The sequence below is a fragment of the Rhinoraja longicauda genome, chromosome 10 (genome assembly GCF_053455715.1).
Source record: "Rhinoraja longicauda isolate Sanriku21f chromosome 10, sRhiLon1.1, whole genome shotgun sequence".
Classification (NCBI taxonomy): Eukaryota; Metazoa; Chordata; class Chondrichthyes; order Rajiformes; family Arhynchobatidae; genus Rhinoraja; species Rhinoraja longicauda.
Genome location: NC_135962.1, coordinates 52,235,970 through 52,254,980, shown reverse-complemented (window position 1 = coordinate 52,254,980; position 19,011 = coordinate 52,235,970). Strand labels below are relative to the sequence as shown.

At 45.6% G+C, this 19,011-nt stretch overlaps 1 protein-coding gene across 3 annotated transcripts in view; it reads right to left on the bottom strand.

Moving 5' to 3' along the window:
• rps6kl1 (ribosomal protein S6 kinase-like 1) overlaps window positions 1–18,726 on the bottom strand; it is a 50,700-nt gene extending 31,974 nt beyond the window's left edge. For 2 of the 3 annotated variants that reach the window (XM_078406866.1, XM_078406867.1), the window contains exon 1: window positions 14,966–18,726. In XM_078406866.1, coding sequence (XP_078262992.1) covers window positions 14,966–15,014 — 49 coding nt within the window. In that variant the 5' untranslated portion in view covers window positions 15,015–18,726. Of the gene's footprint in view, window positions 1–5,518; window positions 5,568–14,965 lie in introns of those variants that run through there. The other variant, XM_078406868.1, reaches the window with a different exon arrangement.
• Window positions 18,727–19,011: the final 285 nt, after the last annotated feature.

The following is a 19,011-nucleotide window of genomic DNA, read 5'->3' as shown; positions in this document are numbered from 1 at the left end:
TCTCGATCCTGACTACAAGTGCTGTCTGAATGGAGTTTGTACGTTCTCCCTGTGACCTGCATAGGTTTTCTCAGAGATCTTTCTCCCACACGCCAAAGACGTACAGATTTGTAGGTTAATTGGCATTGTATAAATGCAAATTGTCTCTCGTGTGTGTAGGATAGTGTTAGTGTGCAGGGATCGCTGGTTGGTGCGGGTTCGGTAGGCCGAAGGGCCTGTTTCCACGCTGTGTCTCTAAAGTAAACTAAACACACAGGCAGCTTATTTGGCACAGTGTGAGTTAACAGCAAAAACTGATGGCTGCAACACAGCAGATGCAGCAATCCCCCCATTCATAGCACAAACCTAACGCCTTGAATACACAAATGGCAAGGATTGGTTGTTGATGATGTCATCCTTTTGTATCAGTCACAGGCAAGTACCCACCTGTGGAAGCTTTGTATTTGGCTTGCAGAGCTCACTGCAATGGAATGGAGTGAACAACATGAAAGAAATAGTACCATGTCTGGCTTAATCATAACCACTCGTGCCTAATTTTTTTTTTAAATCACAAGAATAGACAGAGGGTGGTGAATCTGCGGAATTCATTGCCACAGACGGCTGTGGAGACCAAGTCAATGGATATTTTTAAGGCGGAGATTGACAGATTTTGGATTAGTACGGGTGTCAGGGGTTATGGGGAGAAGGCAGGAGAATGGGATTGATAGATCCGCCATGATTGAATGGCGGAATAGACTTGATGGGCCGAATGGCCTTATTCTGCTCCTAGTGAACATGAATAAAGCACAACTGATTTTATTGCAGCCTTTATAGTTGAAACATCCTTTTGAGAAAGAAGTGTCTACTTCAATCCCACGGCTAAACCCAGATAGTTAAAAAAAAAATTCAATTGACCACTCAATATATTTATGTTCTTTTATGGGTAGGGCAGAGGAAAGATATCTAAACAATTTGTGCAGTCAGCGACTTCTACAAATGTAAAACTGGGTTCAATCAATCTCAGCTGTTAAGCTTCATATTGATTATTTAATTGGAAAACAATTGCACCTTAACTTTTTTCCTTTTCTTTTGTCCTCCATGCATATAATATGCTATTATATAAATTTAGCAACAATTAACATTCCTCACACCACATGCATTGCCTAACTTAGCGTACAATTGTTTGGACGGCAACCAAAAAAAAGTATTGTCTAGGTGGTCAATTGTTCATCATATTGTCTCTGAGAATCAATACCACAGAGAGAGGAAAGGATAGAATGATATTTATTTTTATAGTCCGGGGCTTCCTCAATCTTTGTACAGACTGGCCAAACCAAATTGGCGAAAGTAGCTTGTACGACAAGTTAATGGAATAAATTTGCCAATGTTTTCTATTGAGATAGCAACTAGGGAAAAATTACATTTAAAAAAGCAGAAGCAAAATGAAACAAATTGAAATAGAATGGCAAAATCACATCTGAGAGAGAGAAAAAACGGATTACTTGAAATTGTTAAATTTAATATCTTCCAATGTGTCTAGAGAGGATAAAGTGATGTTTCTTGAGCTTGTCTTGGGCACAGTTGGGAGAATTAAGGAGCAGAAGATAGCAATGACTGTGAGAATGAAACAGATGATTAAAGTGATGGGTGGCTGGAAACACACAGTGGCCCTTCGGGCGAGGTTCTGTAAAGCAGTTACTCAATCTACATTTGTTTTCTCCAATTTAGAGGAGATACACTGAATATTTCCAACATTTTCTGTTTTTGTTTTGGATTTCCAGCTGGTAGTTCTTTCACCACCGGACTCTAAACTTAAATCCTTGTCCACGTCTCTGAATCTTCTGTATAACCTATTCAATCCAATGCCAATCTGCAAACATTATTGAAGCCTGAACGGAGCAAGTACACACACACACAAACATTCCCTGTTACAAAATACACTTTAATCAATTCTGCCATTTTCATTTTTTTTCTCCTATTCAACGTGCATTCCCCCCAGAAACTCAAAGATTTATAATGCCGTTTAGCATATCTCAGGTTATCCACTCAGTAAGATTTTAACATTCTACAGCTGCGATTATTCCCAAGCCAACACTCAGACATCCTCAAGTTTTCTTTTACTGAATCCTAATTCAGAGCGATTTGTTTTTTTCTGCCCCTCTCCCCACTATCCATTTTAATTATGGAGTTTTTGAACTAAAGCTTTTTCTTTCTTAAATGGAACCAACAATAGGGTGGCACGGCAGTGCAGCGGCAGAGTTGCTGCCTCACAACCCCAGAGACCCGGGTGTGTTTGTACGTTCTTCCTGTGACCGCATGGGTTTTCTCTGGATGCTCCGGTTTCCTCCCGCATCCCCAAATCATGCACGTTTACAGGTTAATTGGCTTTTGTAAATTGCTCCTCGTGTGTGGGATAGTGAGATCACATGGAATTAGTGTGCGGGTGATCAATGTTCAGTGTGGGATCGGTGGGCCGAAGGGCTTGTTTTTGCATTGTAACAATAAACAACCCCCACCATCTCCCTCCACTGTCTTTAATTGCACAACCCATTTAAAAAAGTTTGGAGTCTGCCCCATGCATTGAGGATACACGATTGCACGAAAGAACTACATTCATTACTTCCACTTTGTAATCAAGAACATATTGTACAATTCAGTCAATTTCAAAACCATCTAACAATACAGAAGATAAGGCAAGGTCAGAATCTAGTAGGTGGATATTATGAAAGTGACTCAGTCTCGATGTGCATCATTCCCTGACATACAGTCCACCCTGTATTGTTCTGCATAATTCAGAATATAGTGGTTTCTTACCAGATTCCCACTGGTTTTTTGGTTCCTCAGAGAATGCAACCAATATTACATAGATCATTATCTGAGCAGGCACTACATTTTAGCACCATTCATAATTCAGTAGCTTGTCAAAATAAAAGCCAGAGATGAAAGATCTTCGTTAATAAAAGAATATTTGCCAGTTTGCTCCTCTTATTTTTGCAAAATGGCCATCTTCGTATGTTCCAGGGCGTTCAAGGATGACTACATGCAGGTTCTGTAGCTGATAAAGGCAATATGCGATCTACAGACCGTGAGAGATATCCTTTGTGGTTTATGCAGGACATCTGCATACTCTCAAGAGAATCTGAGGTTTTCAATTCCACCCTAAATGCTTCTCCTCTATTGAGTAGTCCTGGGACAGAGATTCCCCTATATGAGTGGGAATGTGACTCTTTTTTCAAGATGTTTTGAGAACATGGTAATCTTTGCCTTGATGGAACCCAGAGTAGAGTGTGTGTTTTGACAGTGTGACGTCAGACATGTGAACAACATAGCTTGCTTCTCGGGGCTGACCAAGTATCATCAGATTGATTGTAAAAGGGTCCCGAACCAAAAGGTCACCTATTCATCCAAGGATGCTGCCCAGTCAGCTGAGTTATTTCAGCACTTTGTGTCTATTTTTGTGTATAATCAGAGCCTCAGTGATGGGGATATTAGCCAGGGACAGGATGCTGACAAGATTGTGTACACTCTATCAGTAGAGCCAGCATTAGTGGTATTTTGTAAGTCCCTTGACATGCCCTGCTGTAAGTGGGAAGTATTTTTATTATTGTACGGAAGACATTTCAGCCCATCAGATCCAATGCTGTTCTTATCAAAGCAATCCCATCAAAGTCCTATTCCTCCCACGAGCGAAGAAGACAGCAAAAAAAAAGCTCTTTCCTCTTGATCTTTTACCCTGCGACCTTGGAGCTTTACCTCACATTCATGCCACAGTTGGTGGTCATTTTGCATTATTTCCACACATCATCCTTATTCGTAATTGTTAACTGTGTGTTTGTGTTGTCATTTGTGAGCGGAGCACCAAGGCACATTCCTTGTATATGCATACTTGGCCAATAAACTTATTCATTCATTCATCTATCCTATAGGTTGGACCATGATCTTTAGGAGCTTGTAGGTCTATTTCTTATCTCTTGAGGTGTGATGGTTTACCAATCCAAGAACACTTTATGTTTGTGGTGAATTATCTCCTGAAACCCCTGGCTATTCTCATCCAATGGAGAAGGGAAGAATGTCTCCAAGTTCTAGTTACGATAGACTCATCAGAACTGCCCTGCATTTCACTGCTAAATATGGCCACGGTCCAACAAATAGACTACCTTCCATCTCCAGGGAAAATTCAGCCACCAGGCAATTTCAAAGAAACATAGAAAATAGGTGCAGGAATAGGCCATTCGCCCCTTCGAGCCAGCACCACCATTCAATATGATCATGGCTGATCATCCAAAGTCAGTACCCCGTTCTTGCTTTCTCCTCATATCCCTTGATTCCATTAGCCCTGGGAAAGTCTAGAACTATAGCCTCAGAATTAAAGGACATTCTTTTAGCAAAGGAGATGAGAAGAAATTTCTTTAGTCAAAGGGTGGTGAATCTGTGGAATTATTTGCCACAGAAGACTGTGGAGGCCAAGTCAGTGGATATTTTTAAGGCAGAGATTGATAGATTCTTGATTAGTACAGGTGTCAGAGGTTATGGGGAGAAGGCAGGAGAATGGGGTTAGGAGGGAGAGATAAATCAGCCATGATTGGATGGCAGAGTAGACTTGGTGAGCCGAATGGCCGAATTACTCCTATTCCTTATGACCTTATGGACCTAAGCGCTATATCTAACGCTCTCTTGAACACATCCAGTGAATTGACCTCCACTGCCTTCTGTGGCAGGGAATTCCACAGATTCACAAATCTCTGGGTGAAAAAGTTTTTCCTCATCTCAGTCCTGAAGCCAATGTGTGCCTTTGGAAAAAATCTTGTAACAAGTCATCCCACCTCGATGCTGTCACAATATTAGAGGTGTTAATTTGCTACATGTTAATGTGGCACCCCACAGCTGTTACTCTCAACATAATCACATACTTCACACTTATAAACAGCAATGATGTCAAACTGTAGGTCTCCACCTCGTCTTAAATGAGAATATCTACTGAAGCGAATCAAAGTTGGATTTGTTTTTCATGTTAAATATATTAATTATTGAGTAATTGACACCCGCGCGCAGTGTTTTAACATTTGCATGATTGATTATTTATGCAATTTAGTAATAACCTGTAACTCGTATCCAGTATAACCGCATTACACTGCCCATTATACAAATGGAAAAGAATGTAACAATTGGGAATTTATTACTCTTTAAATACTTTTAGGAGGTTAGATTTTAGATTAGATTAGGGTTAGATTTTTTTTTTGTTCGTAGTTTGCCGTTACATGTTCTCTCTCTGGTCCCCCTCCCTGCTGATATTGCCTCATCACTGCCTAGTGTATAATGGCAATGCTGGGTCTCAGTTCAACCGCCCGCCGCGTTACATTCAAACCAGGAGACATTGTATCAAAAACAAAATCGGCAACTGTATCGCTTTCGCTCGTTGTAACTCCAACTTCTTACCCCCTCCTCCTCCCCGCGGATGCAGCATCTTATATTTTCTTTCCCCCAACCTCGTTCACCCAGCTCATATATTTTACCAGTTTCCCAGTTAGCCATGAAATACCTTGTGTGCAGTTACCACCAGCCACTACATTTTCTCCTCCACGATTTTTACGACAACGTTGTGATTTTTTGTGTGTGTGTGTGTGGAATACCAAGGAAAGGTTCCGGACCGAGAAAGAGGAAACAAAAGTCGTAAACCGACTGAAGGGGAGGAGCTGGCGTTTCGATCGGCGGTACTAGGAGGTTTCTTAAAGTGCCAGCGTCTCTCGCTGCAGCAGTAGCTGCCTTTTTATTTGCCCAGTAACCAACTCCAATACTCCCTGGCGTGTGGGTTACACATTTGCACTGAAGTTCTGGGTCTTCGATTTCCATTCGGAAACGACTGGGGTCATCAGCCAACGACCAAACCGCAAATGCTGGAGGAAAACACGAAATTGTTCCGTGCGTCCTTTCCCCACTCATTCATGTATGCAGTCAAGTACATTCCTTCTGAGCCCAGGATGTTTTTATTCCAACTTCGTGCCCTTTCCCCCAGTGCGAACTAGTCTTTATATTTGTGTCCTTTTTTAAGAAAAAAAACATAGGGTCCTCTGAAGATCCTGAACTAAGCAACATAGCCAGTCAAACTCTACAAATCAAACAATATATCTGCATTTTCTGGAAATGATGCTGGAGACGATGCATCTCCTGTGAACAAATTTTCCATTTGTATAATGGGCAATGAGAACTCACCCTTCTCATTGGTTAACTACCACACTCCCACAGGGAACTCGAAGGGCCGGATGGCCTACTCCTGCACCTATTGTCACAGACTGTCTGATCTCAGTACTACCAGCATTCTCGTTTTTTATAAAATAACCCTTATCAGTAATTTATTCGCCTTGCAGATGTTGCCTGACACGATGAGATTTCCGAAGATGCACACAAAATGCTAGAGTAACTCACCGGGACAGGCCGCATCTCTGGAGAGACGGAATGGGTGATGTTTCGGGTTCAAGACCCTTCTTAAGACGAGTCAGGGAAAAGGGAAACGAGAGACATGGACGATGATGTAGAGATAAAGAACGATGAATGAAAGATATACAAAAAAGTAGCGATGATAAAGGAAATAGGATTTTTTTGGGTGAACGCAAGAAACATAGAAACTAGGTGCTGGAGGAGGCCATTTGGCCCGCCATTCATTGTGATCATGGCTGATCATCTACAATCAGTAACTTGTGCCTACCTTCTCCCCATATCCCTTGATTCCATTAGCCCCTAGAGCTCTATCTAACTCTCTTTTAAATTCATCTAGTGAATTTGCCTCCACTGCCTTCTGTGGCAGAGAATTCCACAAAGAAGCTGGTGTGACTTGGGTGGGGGAGGAATGGAGAGAGGGAATGCCGGAGCTACCTGAAGTTAGATAAATCAATATTCATATCATTGGGCTGTAAGTTGCCCAAGCAAAATATGAGATGCTGTTCCTCCAATTACTCTGACAATGGAGGAGAACTAGGACAGAAATGTCAGTGTGGGAATGGGAAGGAGAATGAAAGTGTTTAGTAACCGGGCGATCAGATAGATTCGGGCAGACTGAGCGAAGGTGTTCCGCGAAACGACCGCCCAGTCTACATTTGGTCTCGCCGATGTACAGGTATAAGACATCCCCACTCAAGTCGCACCAGCTTCTCCTTTTCACGCAACAAACTGCTAACAATAGCCTGTTTACTTTATCATTGTTACTTTTTTGCTTATCTTTCATTCATTGTTCCTTATCTCTACATCATCGTCTATATCACTTGTTTCCCTTTTCCCTCACTCGTCTGAAGAAGGGTCTCAACCCGAAAAGTCACTCATTCCTTCTCTCCAGAGATGCTGCTTGTCCTGCTGAGTTACTCCAGCTTTTTGTGTCTATTTTCCATTTAAACCAGCATCTTCAGTTCCTTCCTATACATGATGACAGTTCCAGCTTTTTTCCTCCCTTCTGTATGGTAATTCTCTGTGGGTTAGATAACTTGATTAACGGCATTAGGGCTCAATACAATAAGGTGCAGCCAACATCTCTAGAGCAAGAGAGACTTCCCAGAGAATATAAAAGAATAGTTCTGTCAGCTGATGGTGCTATGTGGCCTTGAACACCAATGCAATGTTCTAATTCATTGCCTCAATAGCTGTGGAGGCCAAGTCAGTGGATATTTTTTAAGGCAGAGATAGATTCTTGATTAGTACGGCTGTCAGCGGTTATGGGGAGAAGGCAGGAGAATGGGGTTGAGAGGGATAGATAGATCAGTCATGATTGAATTCTGCTCCTATCACCTATGAACATGAATGTAAAGCAAAGTATACATGAAAGGTGAAATGGACTGAATACAATTTGTGAAGCACACGGTTTAATTTTCAATGCAATAAAAAGAACGGCAGATGTTGGTTTATACCAACGAGAGACCCAAAATCCTGCCTGACCCACTGAGTTACTCCAGCATTTTGGGCCTATCTTTGGTTTAATTTTTATTCTGCTCCAGAGATACACTATCTGCTTATGGAATATAATTCGTTGCTAACTGCTTGAATAGGCATAATGATTTGTCGAAAGAAATGGATCTATCCATGCACAAGAAGCCAGTGTGAGTTGGGAGCATTCTCATCTGAGTCAGAAGGTTGTGGTTTCAAGCGTGTTTCTGTTTTTACATCATTCTCTTTGTCGTTCCAGAAACTGAAACTGAAATGTTTTTCTTCCCTCAAGTAATCATAAATATTTGACATTTAATTATGTAATTAATTTATGGTTTCCTCTTGTACACAGTGACACAGAGTTTTGGGAAGCATGGTTGTTTACTGCAGTAATACTTACGTAATAGTACTTACTTAAGTAAAAGATTTACTTAAGATTAACTTAAGTGATACTTACCTCCCTTTAATGTAAACTATTTAAACATATTTTCTTATGTATGATAAAGATACTTGTAGTATATTTAGCTATGTAACAAAATGGCTTTAGGTAACAGCAATCCCCATTCTATATACTAAAACTCTCGTTTGTTCGCTTGTTCCTGAACTATAGCCAAAACGGTACACAATAGCGTGACAATTTTAGGCCCACCTTATTCACAGTCATCCTGTGGTCCTATGGAAGAAGTTTCATTAAAATCGGTGTGGCCGCCTGTCTCTTGGGGGCGGGAGAGCCAGGCCTGGTGCCGGGGGAAGCAGCCGGAGCCTGGGCCTGGGCCTGGACGTGACCGGGTAACCGCGAGCCGGAGGTGGGCCAAAGGGAAAGGCAGCAGCAGCAGCAGCAGCGGCGGTGAGGCTGGGCATTGGTGGAGGATGAGGCCTAGGCCTGGTGCTGGGCCTGCCCTCGGCTCCCCCGTCCCCCCTCATCCCGGCCGGCTCAATGCCTCCCCATGCCGCCCAGAGTCCAGCGGCTCAGCAACAGTGGGAGAGTCACCGTCTACTACTGAAAATCTTCGCAACGGGACGGGACAGGACTCTCCCATCACCCCCCCCCCCCCAACCCGCTCCACCAATGCCGGCCCCTTGGGCCGGGAGTTGAGAGGAGAGGGGAGGGAGGGGGGAGGAGAGGGTGCTGCATCAATGCAGGAGTGGTTTGGGCCCAACGGGTCCACTTGGTCTAGTTAACCTTAAAGCAATACAATTCAAAATGTAGAAACAATACATACTTTATTGGAAGTAATTTACAGTGGAAGGTTTTGATGTGTTGAGCGCTTTCCCATACATGTAAATCTTCCTGCAGTTTTTGAATTGCAGTTGGAGGAGAAACATTAAGTTTTGTTTTTAAGGAAATAAATATTGATAAACATACACAGTTTCAGAGGCAAATTTAGATGGAGAATCTAAAATAAGCTGCCAGTCGGTCCCTTCACTAGCCATGTTTCTGTAATAGCAATAATATCCCAGTTGCATGTATCTATCCAAGCGCTTAAAGAATTCTGAAAATAATTTGTTTAGTGAGAGAGCCTGGTTTGCACAAAGTCTGTAGTTAACAAATAGTTAATAGTGCTTTGCTTGATATCAAGGGAGGGCAGAAAAGGCTGTAAGCCCGCTATTGGGGAGCTAATGGTGCCTGCTGGAATGCTATTGACTAGAAGTCGTGCTATGGCGAGCTCTTGCTTCACTTGGTAGAAAGGAGGCGTCAGCAGTATGCTCCTTTGTTCTCTGAAGAGTTTGGGGTGGTGACCGGCGCCTCAGACTGGGCATAGGCACAGGGAGAGAGAGGTGTACTGCTGTAGAAAGCCCCTGCGCATGCCTAGATAAGTAGATGTTTATGTCCTATTGCCAATAAACTTGATTTAGACTTGAATGCCTCACCGATGGGCTGGGTAGTGACCGGTATAGAGAGAAGGGTGCTGTTGTAGAAGGGGCCTTGCGCAAACCTAGATATGTAGATGTTTATTCTCTATTATCAATAAACTTGATTTATACTGTAACTGAAGTGTGAGCCTTTTTCTGTTCTATCAGTCTGATAAATTGTAGAGGTATTGATAGTGATATTTCAAGAATGTATTCAAGAGAAAGTTAGATATAGCTTCGGGCTAATGGAATCAAGGGATATGGGGAGAAAACAGGAACGGGGTACTGATTTTGGATGATCAGCCATGATTTCCCTTTTGTGAAACCCCTTAATGAATCTGCTTAATAATCCCTCCTTAATAATTTACTTTAGTTTAGTGGTACAGCGCGTAAACAGGCCCTTCAGCCCACCGAGTCCTCGCCGACCAGCGATCCCTGTACACTAACACTATCCTACACACAAGGGTACGGAGTGTGGGAGGTAACTGGGGCACCTGGAGAAAACCCACGCGGTCACAGGGAGAATGTACAAACTCCATATAGACAACACCTGTAGTCAGGATTGAACTCGGGTTTCTGGTGCTGTAAGGATGTAAATAATGGCGCTGTAAATAATGGATTCCAATATTTATCCAATGACAGATATGAGATTAAATGACCTCTAGTTTCTTGTTTTCTGTCTACCTCTGTTCATAAAACTCATTGTTAACTTTGTGGTTTTCCAATTCTCTGGGATCTCTCCAGAATCCAATTCTTCCACTATCCCCATAACTATTTCATTTAAGACCTAGGAGGCATGTTATCAAGTCCTGGAGATATCTTGGTTCACAGCCCTTGTGGCGGCACATCATCAAGTCCTGGAGATATCTTGGTTCGCAGCCCCTGTGATGGCACATCATCAAGTCCTGGAGATATCTTGGTTCACAGCCCTTGTGGCGGCACATCATCAAGTCCTGGAGATATCTTGGTTCACAGCCCCTGTGGAGGCACGTCATCAAGTCCTGGAGATATCTTGGACCGCAACCCCTGTGGTTTACCTGGTATTTATCACAAATGGCAGCGAAGGCAGCAAAGGAGCCAATATTTCCAAGTCAAAGTCAATGACCTAGATCAAGATTTTTCCATCATTTTAAATTCCCTGCACATGTGGCACTTTGCTTTGATCCACTTTTGTTTGCTTGTTCTTTCAGCTCCATTGTTAGATCGTTGGTCATTCATGATTTCTATAACACATAAGATAGACACAAAGTGCTGGAGTAACTCAACGGGTCAAGCAGCATCCGTGGAGATAAAGGATCGGTGATGTTTCGGGTCAGGACCCTTATGGCTTCATGTTCCATTGCCACTTCCATTAAAATTCTCTCTAAAAAAGATTTTGACTTAAATTTCTATTATCTTTTGTTAAGTATTAATTTGTGCTTCACCCTTCCCCCTAACACCCACACATTCCCGTCACTCTGCATCCCTCCCTAATATAAAACAGTTTTGAGATGTTATATGTGACAGTATGGCGAGTCTGGAGGCTTGTACTTTGTTAAAGAAGTTTATTGCGGCAGCAATATTCAATTACAAAGGATAACAAACGAGATTACAGACAACCATTAACTCAAACTGTTCACATCAAAGTTCTCTTCCCACTGCCTGGTTTTTGGGCCCCAAAACCACCACCTGACCTTGCTGGCCAATCAGCGGGTTCGACTCTCAGGACCAATCCCTATGGTCGCACCACCATGTGACCTTGCTGGCCAATCCGAGGGTTCGACTCTCAGGACCAATCCCTATGGTCGCTACAACAGCCACTAATGATGTAATAACTCACACAAGAACACCTTTTGCTCAGGATGTGTGGGCTTGCTTGTCATGGAATTATTTGAGTAATCTGAGTATAATACTCAACGAGTTCCGCGTCCGCCATGACGTGGAGCTCTTCTTCCGCCGCCTCCGCCTCCGAGCCTTTTACCACGGGAAGGAGTCCCGACCCCCCACTGATGACCCCCTCTCCCGTCTCCAATGGACCCCCTCCACTTTTACCCCCCAGTGTGGCCTACTACCCTCACTAGAACTTTTTATCTCAAACTGCCGGCGTGACATCAGCCACCTCAAATTTTCCACTCCCCTGACTAACTCCAACCTCTCCCCTCCTGAACGTGCAGCCCTCCACTCACTCCGCAACAACCCGGACTTAATAATTAAACCCGCTGACAAGGGAGGGGCTGTGGTAGTCTGGCGTGCTGACCTCTACCGCACCGAGGCGAGACGACAACTATCAGACACCTCTTCCTACCTATCTCTGGACCATGACCCCACCGATAAACACCAGACCTTTATCAGCAGCACCATCACCGACCTCATCACCTCCGGCGATCTACCCCTCAGTGCCTCCAATCTCATAGTTCCCCAGCCCCGCACGGCCCGATTCTACCTCCTACCCAAAATCCACAAACACAACTGTCCCGGCAGACCCATTGTCTCTGCCTGCTCATGCCCTACCGAACTTATCTCTACCTACCTCGACTCCATCCTATCCCCCTGGTTAAATCCCTCCCCACCTACGTCCAAGACACCTCACACGCTCTCCATCTCCTGGATAACTTCCGGTTCCCAGGCCCCCACTCCCTCATTTTCACCATGGATGTCCAGTCACTCTACACCTCCATCCCCCACAAGGATGGTCTCGAAGCCCTCCGTTTCTTCCTCGACCGTAGAACCAGCCAATCCCCATCGACCAACACTCTCCTTCGCCTAGCAGAGCTGGTTCTTACCCTCAACAACTTCTCCTTTGACTCCTCCCACTTCCTCCAAACCAGAGGTGTAGCTATGGGCACTCGCATGGGCCCTAGCTACGCCTGCCTCTTTGTCGGGTACGTCGAACAATCCCTGTTCCAGACGTACACTGGCCCCATCCCCGAACTCTACCTCCGCTACATCGACGACTGCATTGGTGCTACCTCTTGCACCCATGCAGAACTCACTGACTTCATACATTTCACCTCCAATTTCCATCCTGCCCTTAAATATACCTGGACTATCTCTGACATCTCCCTCCCGTTTCTGGACCTCACCATCTCCATCACAGGAGGCAGACTAGTGACGGACATTTACTACAAGCCCACCGACTCGCACAGCTATCTGGACTACACTTCTTCCCACCCGGTCCCCTGCAAAAAGTCTATCCCCTACTCCCAATTCCTCCGTCTACGCCGCATCTGCGCCCGGGATGAGGTGTTTCAGACTAGGGCTTCCGAGATGTCCTCGTTCTTCAGAAAACGGGGCTTCCCCTCCTCCATTATAGATGAGGCTCTCACTAGGGTCTCTTCTACATCCCGCAGCTCCGCTCTTGCTCCCCCTCCCCCCACTCGCAACAAGGACAGGATCCCCCTCGTTCTCACCTTCCACCCCACCAGCCAGCGGATCCAACATATCATCCACCAACATTTCCGTCACCTACAACGGGACCCCACCACTGGCCATATCTTCCCATCCCCTCCCCTCTCTGCGTTCCGCAGAGACCGTTCCCTCCGTAACTCCCTGGTCCACTCGTCCCTACCCAAACCACCCCAACCCCGGGCACTTTCCCTTGCAACCGCACGAGATGCAACACCTGTCCCTTTACCTCCCCCCTCAACTCCATCAAAGGACCCAAACAGTCTTTCCAGGTGAGACAGAGGTTCACCTGCACCTCCTCCAACCTCATCTATTGCATCCGCTGCTCTAGATGTCAACTTATTTATATCGGCGAAACCAAGCGCAGGCTCGGCGATCGCTTCGCTGAACACCTGCGCTCAGTCCGCATTGACGCAACTGATCTCCCGGTGGCCCAGCACTTTAACTCCCCCTCCCATTCCCAGTCTGACCTCTCTGTCATGGGCCTCCTCCAGTGCCATAGTGAGGCCCGCCGGAAATTGGAGGAGCAGCACCTCATATTTCGCCTGGGCAGTTTGCAGCCCGGTGGTATGAACGTCGACTTCTCCAACTTCAGATAGCTCCTCTGTCCCTCCCTTCCCCTCCTCCTTCCCAGATCTCCCTCTATCTTCCTGTCTCCACCTATATCCTTCCTTTGTCCCACCCCCGACATCAGTCTGAAGAAGGGTCTCGACCCGAAACGTCACCCATTCCTTCTCTCCCGAGATGCTGCCTGACCTGCTGAGTTACTCCAGCATTTTGTGAATAAATCGATTTGTACCAGCATCTGCAGTTATTTTCTTATAATACTCTTGGTGTTGCCTCAGTTTAGAGCAGGGCTCTCTAAACTATGGCTCGCGGGCCACATCTGGCCCACCATGAGATTTTATCCGGCCCACCATGAGATTTTATCCGGCCCGCGGCAAGCTGTTAGACGGCGGGGACTGGAGGCAGAAGCTGCCGGCGAAGGTTCACTGGAGAGCAGATCGCCACCGACCCAGAGCCGAGACAAGGCGAGAGATTGCAGTGCCCCCTCGAAATTTCCCTCCTCGCCACCGCTCAACCTGGGCAGAGAGGGAGGGGGGGAGAGAGGGGGGGGGGGAGAGAGAGGTGGGGGGAGAGAGGCATCATAGCTACACAGTTGTGTACTCTAGCTATGGTCTAACCAATGTTTTATAATTGTACCGCAACATAGTACGGTAGAGCACATAATCCATTTCCCTCCATAATCCATGTGCCTATCCAAAAGTCTAAATGACTCTATGACATTGGAGAACTTTGAATTATCTATGAATGGATTTTATTTGACTTCAATGTTATATCTTGCACTAAATGTTGTACCCATTATTCTTTATCTGTGCATTTTGGACAGCTTGATTGTATTCAGTATAGTCTTTTCTTTGACTGGATAAACATTTTCACTGTACCTGTGACAATAATAAACTAAACTCTTGCCTCTGAATGTTAAGGTTATTTATTCTAGTTTTGCTTCAAAAGCTTGTGCATAAAAATCTGGGCTGCCTGGCTAGTGGGGCAATGAGTGCATCAATAATGGGCACATGGTACCCTTTGGAAGTGGAGAAGATTTGGTCCCTACACCATGTTCCTGCTCTCAAAGTTGGAGTCAAGATTTTATTTGGGGGGGTTGGGGGGACTGGAAGAGCTAACCAGCTATTTCCTTGCATTTTTAAGCTCAGGGTCATATTTCACCTCAAAATTTAACTTAACCTCAGCTGAACTTTTCAGTTGCCATTTCTGATCCCATGCTAGAACCTCAGTGGAAGAAGGGGACAACTGGAAGAGCTAAACAAAACGTCCCTACCTTCTTCTTCATAGGCCCCCTCGGTCATGGCTGACCATGGGTGATGCATCCTAGTTAGCTGCTTGCTCCACACCTCGGCTAGAGCTGCGTCGCTTGTGGCTGAAGAGACCAGTTTCCGTCGCAAAGGTCACAGTTGTGTGTGGTCTCTGGTTTGTTGAAGTTGCTGCGCTCCTTTCTGCGTGCCCGCTTTTCTGCCGCTGCATTCATCAGTTTCTCTTCCCCCGTTTTGAGATGTTGGTTCAGGGTACCTCTCCACCTCGTAAGGTCAGTTGCAAGGCTCTCCCAGGACTCCACATCGATGTTGATCGCCTTCAAATCTCTCTTGCAGACATCCTTGTAACGTAGCTGGGGGCGGCCGATGGTTCTCCTCCCAGATGTTAGCTCTCCACAGAGGATGTCTTTTGGAATACGGCCACCCTCCATGTGGTGGACATGGCCCAGCCACCGCAGCCTGCGCTGCCTGAGTAGAGTGTACATACTCGGAAGGCCAGCGCGAGACAGAATCTCGGAGTTGGACATTCTATCTTGCCAGGATACAGCAGTGTGCTGTTGACACAAGCGTTGTAGACTGCTATCTTTGTCTTCACTGTCAGCTTTGGATTGGTCCACACTCGAGTTGTGAGGCGAGCGAGAGTTGTAGCTGCCTTCCCGATCCTCTTGTCAATCTCTGTGTCCAAGGAGAGGTTGTCGGTGATGGTGGAGCCAAGGTACGTGAACTGATGGACGGCATCGAGTTCGTAGTCGTCGATGGTGATGCCAGGCTCTGTATCCTGTCCCAGGACGTTCGTCTTCTTCAGGCTGATGGTCAGCCCAAAGTCTTTGCAAGCCCGAAAGAAGCGGTCCATCAGTGACTGTAGTTCCTGCTGAGTGTGGGACACAACCGCTGTGTCATCGGCGAACAACATGTCTCTGATGAGAGCTTCACGTACTTTTGTCTTGGCTCGGAGGCTGAAGAGCATGCCGTTTGATCTAGTACGCAGGTAGATCCCCTCTGTTGGGGTGCCGAAGGCATGTTTCAGGAGCAGAGCGAAGAAAATCCCAAAAAGTGTGGGAGCGAGGACGCGGCCTTGTTTGACGCCACTGCGGATGTCGAAGGGCTCAGAGAAACTGCCATTGAACTGCACTGTCCCCTTCGTGTTGATGTGGAAGGATTCTATCAAGATATTTCTAAACTCAGGATCATATTTCACCTCAGAATTAAACGAACTCGGCTGAACCTTTCCATTGTGGTGTCTGATCCCATGGTAGAACCTCAGTAGAACAAGGGCGGCCACGGTGGCGCAGCGATAGAGTTTCTGCCTTACAGTGCCAGAGGGCCGAATGGCCTACTCCTGCACCTATTTTCTATGTTTCAATGTTTCTATGGAAGGTGTTGAGTATTCTCTACAGTCTGGCAAATGATGTCCATGCCTCACTGCCATACAGCAGCTTGCTGTTGACACAGGCATTGTAGACTGCTATCTTTGTCTTCACGGTCCATACCCGACTACGGGTGCTGTCTGTACGGAGTTTGTACGTTCTCCACGTGACCGCGTGGGATGTCGCCGAGATCTTCGGTTTCCTCCCACACACCCACAGCTATGTAGGTTAATTGGCTTGGTGTATGTGTAAATTGTCCCTAGTGGGTGTACTGTTAATGTGTGGGGATCGCTGGTAGGTGTGGACCCGGTGGGCCGAAGGGCCTGTTTCCACGCTATATCTCTAAACGAAAAAAACTAAACTGGAAGAGCTAACCAGAACTTCCCTACCAAGATATCTCTAACCAAGATATCTCTAAACTTAGGGTTATTTTTCACCTCAGCTCAAAACTTGAGCTCAGCTGAATCTTCCCATTTCCGTGGATGATCCCAGGGTAGAACCTCAGTAGAAGGGGACAACTGGAAGAGCTAATCTGAACATCCCTACCAGTATAACTCCTTACATTTCTAAGCTCAGGATAATTTTTTCGCCTTAGAATTAAATGAGCTCGGCTGAACCTTTCCATTGCCAGAAGAACCTCAGTAGAAGAAGGGGCCAATGGGAAGAGGTCATAAAGAATAGGAGTAGAATTAGGTCATTCGGCCCATCGAGTCTACTACACCATTCAATCCTGGTTGATTTATCGCTCTCTCGTAATCACATTCCCCTGCCTTCTCCCCATAACCTCTGACACCTGTGCTAATCAAGAATCTATCTATCTCTGCCTTAAAAATATCCACTGATGGCCTCCACAGCCTCTGTGGCAAAGAATTCCACAGATTAATCACCTTCGGACTAAAGAGCTAACCAGATCGTCCCTACCAAGATATCTCTAATCTCAGGGTCATTTTTCACCTCAGGATTAAACTTGAGCTCAGCTGAACCTTTCCATCGTGGTGTCTGATCCCAGGGTAGAACCTCAGTAGAAGGAGACAACTGTAAGAGCTAACCAAAACATATCTACCAAGATATGTCCTTGCATTCTAAGATGAGGGTCATTTTTTCACCCCAGGATTAAACGACCTCAGCTGAACTTTTCTGTTGCCATGTCTGATCCCATGGTAGAACCTCAGTAGAACAAGGGGACAACTGGAAGAGCTAACCAGAACATTTCTACCAAGATATTTCCTTGTAGTCTGAGATCAGGGTCATGTTTTCACCTCAGAATTAAACTTGAGCCCGACTGAGCCTTTCCATTGTGGTGTCTGATCCCATGGTAGAACCTCAGTAGAAGAAGGGGACAACTGAAAGAGCTAACCAGAACATCTCTACCAAGATATTTCCTTACATTCTGAGATCAGAGTCATTTTTTCACCTCAGAATTAAACTTGAGCTCAGCTGAACCTTCCCATTTCCATGTCTGCTCCCAGGGTAGAACCTCAGTAGAAGAAGGGGACAACTGGAAGAGCTGATCTGAACATCCCTACCAGTATAACTCTTTACATTCCTAAGCTCAGAGTCATTTTTCACCTTAGCATTAAACTTGAGCCCGACTGAACCTTTCCATTGTGGTGTCTGATCCCACGGTAGAACCTCAGAAGAAGGGGACAATTGGAAGAGCTAACCAAAACATCTCTACCAAGATATTTCCTTGCATTCTAAGATCGGAGTCATTTTTTCACCTCAGAATTGTGGTGAATTGTATGTTCTTGTGCTATTGTATGTTCTTTTTCAGTACCTGCACTGATGTATAGCACTTTGGTCAACGTGGGTTGTGTTTAAATGTGCTATACAAATAAAATTGATTTGACTTGACTTGGATGGTAGAACCTCAGCAGAAGAAGGGGACAATTGGAAGAGCTAACCAGAACATCTCAACCAAGATATTTCCTTGCATTCTAAGATCGGAGTCATTTTTTCACCTCAGAATTGTGGTGCATTGTATGTTCTTGTGCTACCTGCACTGGTGTATAGCACTTTGGTCAACGTGGGTTGTGTTTGAATGTGCTATACAAATAAAATTGCCTTGACTTGACTTGGATGGTAGAACCTCAGCAGAAGAAGGGGACAATTGGAAGAGCTAACCAGAACATCTCTACCAAGATATTTCCTTGCATTCTAAGATCAGGGTCGTTTTTTTGTTCACCTCAGAATTAAACTTGAGCTCGGCTGAACCTTTCCATTGTGGTGTCTGATCCCAGGGTGGAACCTCAGTAGAAGCAGGAGCCGCCATCTTAGCGGGAGGCTCGCGCCGCGCGACCAACTGCCGCGACCAACGGTCGGTGACGGTCGACAGGGCGGCGGGTTGTCTTCTTGTGCATCGCTGACGGCGGACCAAAAACCCGCGCGGAGTCGCCGTGAAATTAGACGGTAAAGTGCGCCATACCAACCGCGGCGTCGGGGCCTTCGACCCGCCATTGCAGCCGCTTCTCCCTCCCTTCCCGGCCACCTTTATATGTCAAATAGACACAACATGCTGGAGTAACTCAGCGGGACAGGGTGGGTGACGTTTCAGGTCGAGACCCTTCAGACTGAGAGACCTCATTCCTTCTCTCCAGAGATAGTGCCTGACCCGCTGAGTTACTCCAGCATTATGTGTCTCTCTTCGGTGGAAACCAGCATCTGCAGTTCCATCCTACACATTTAAT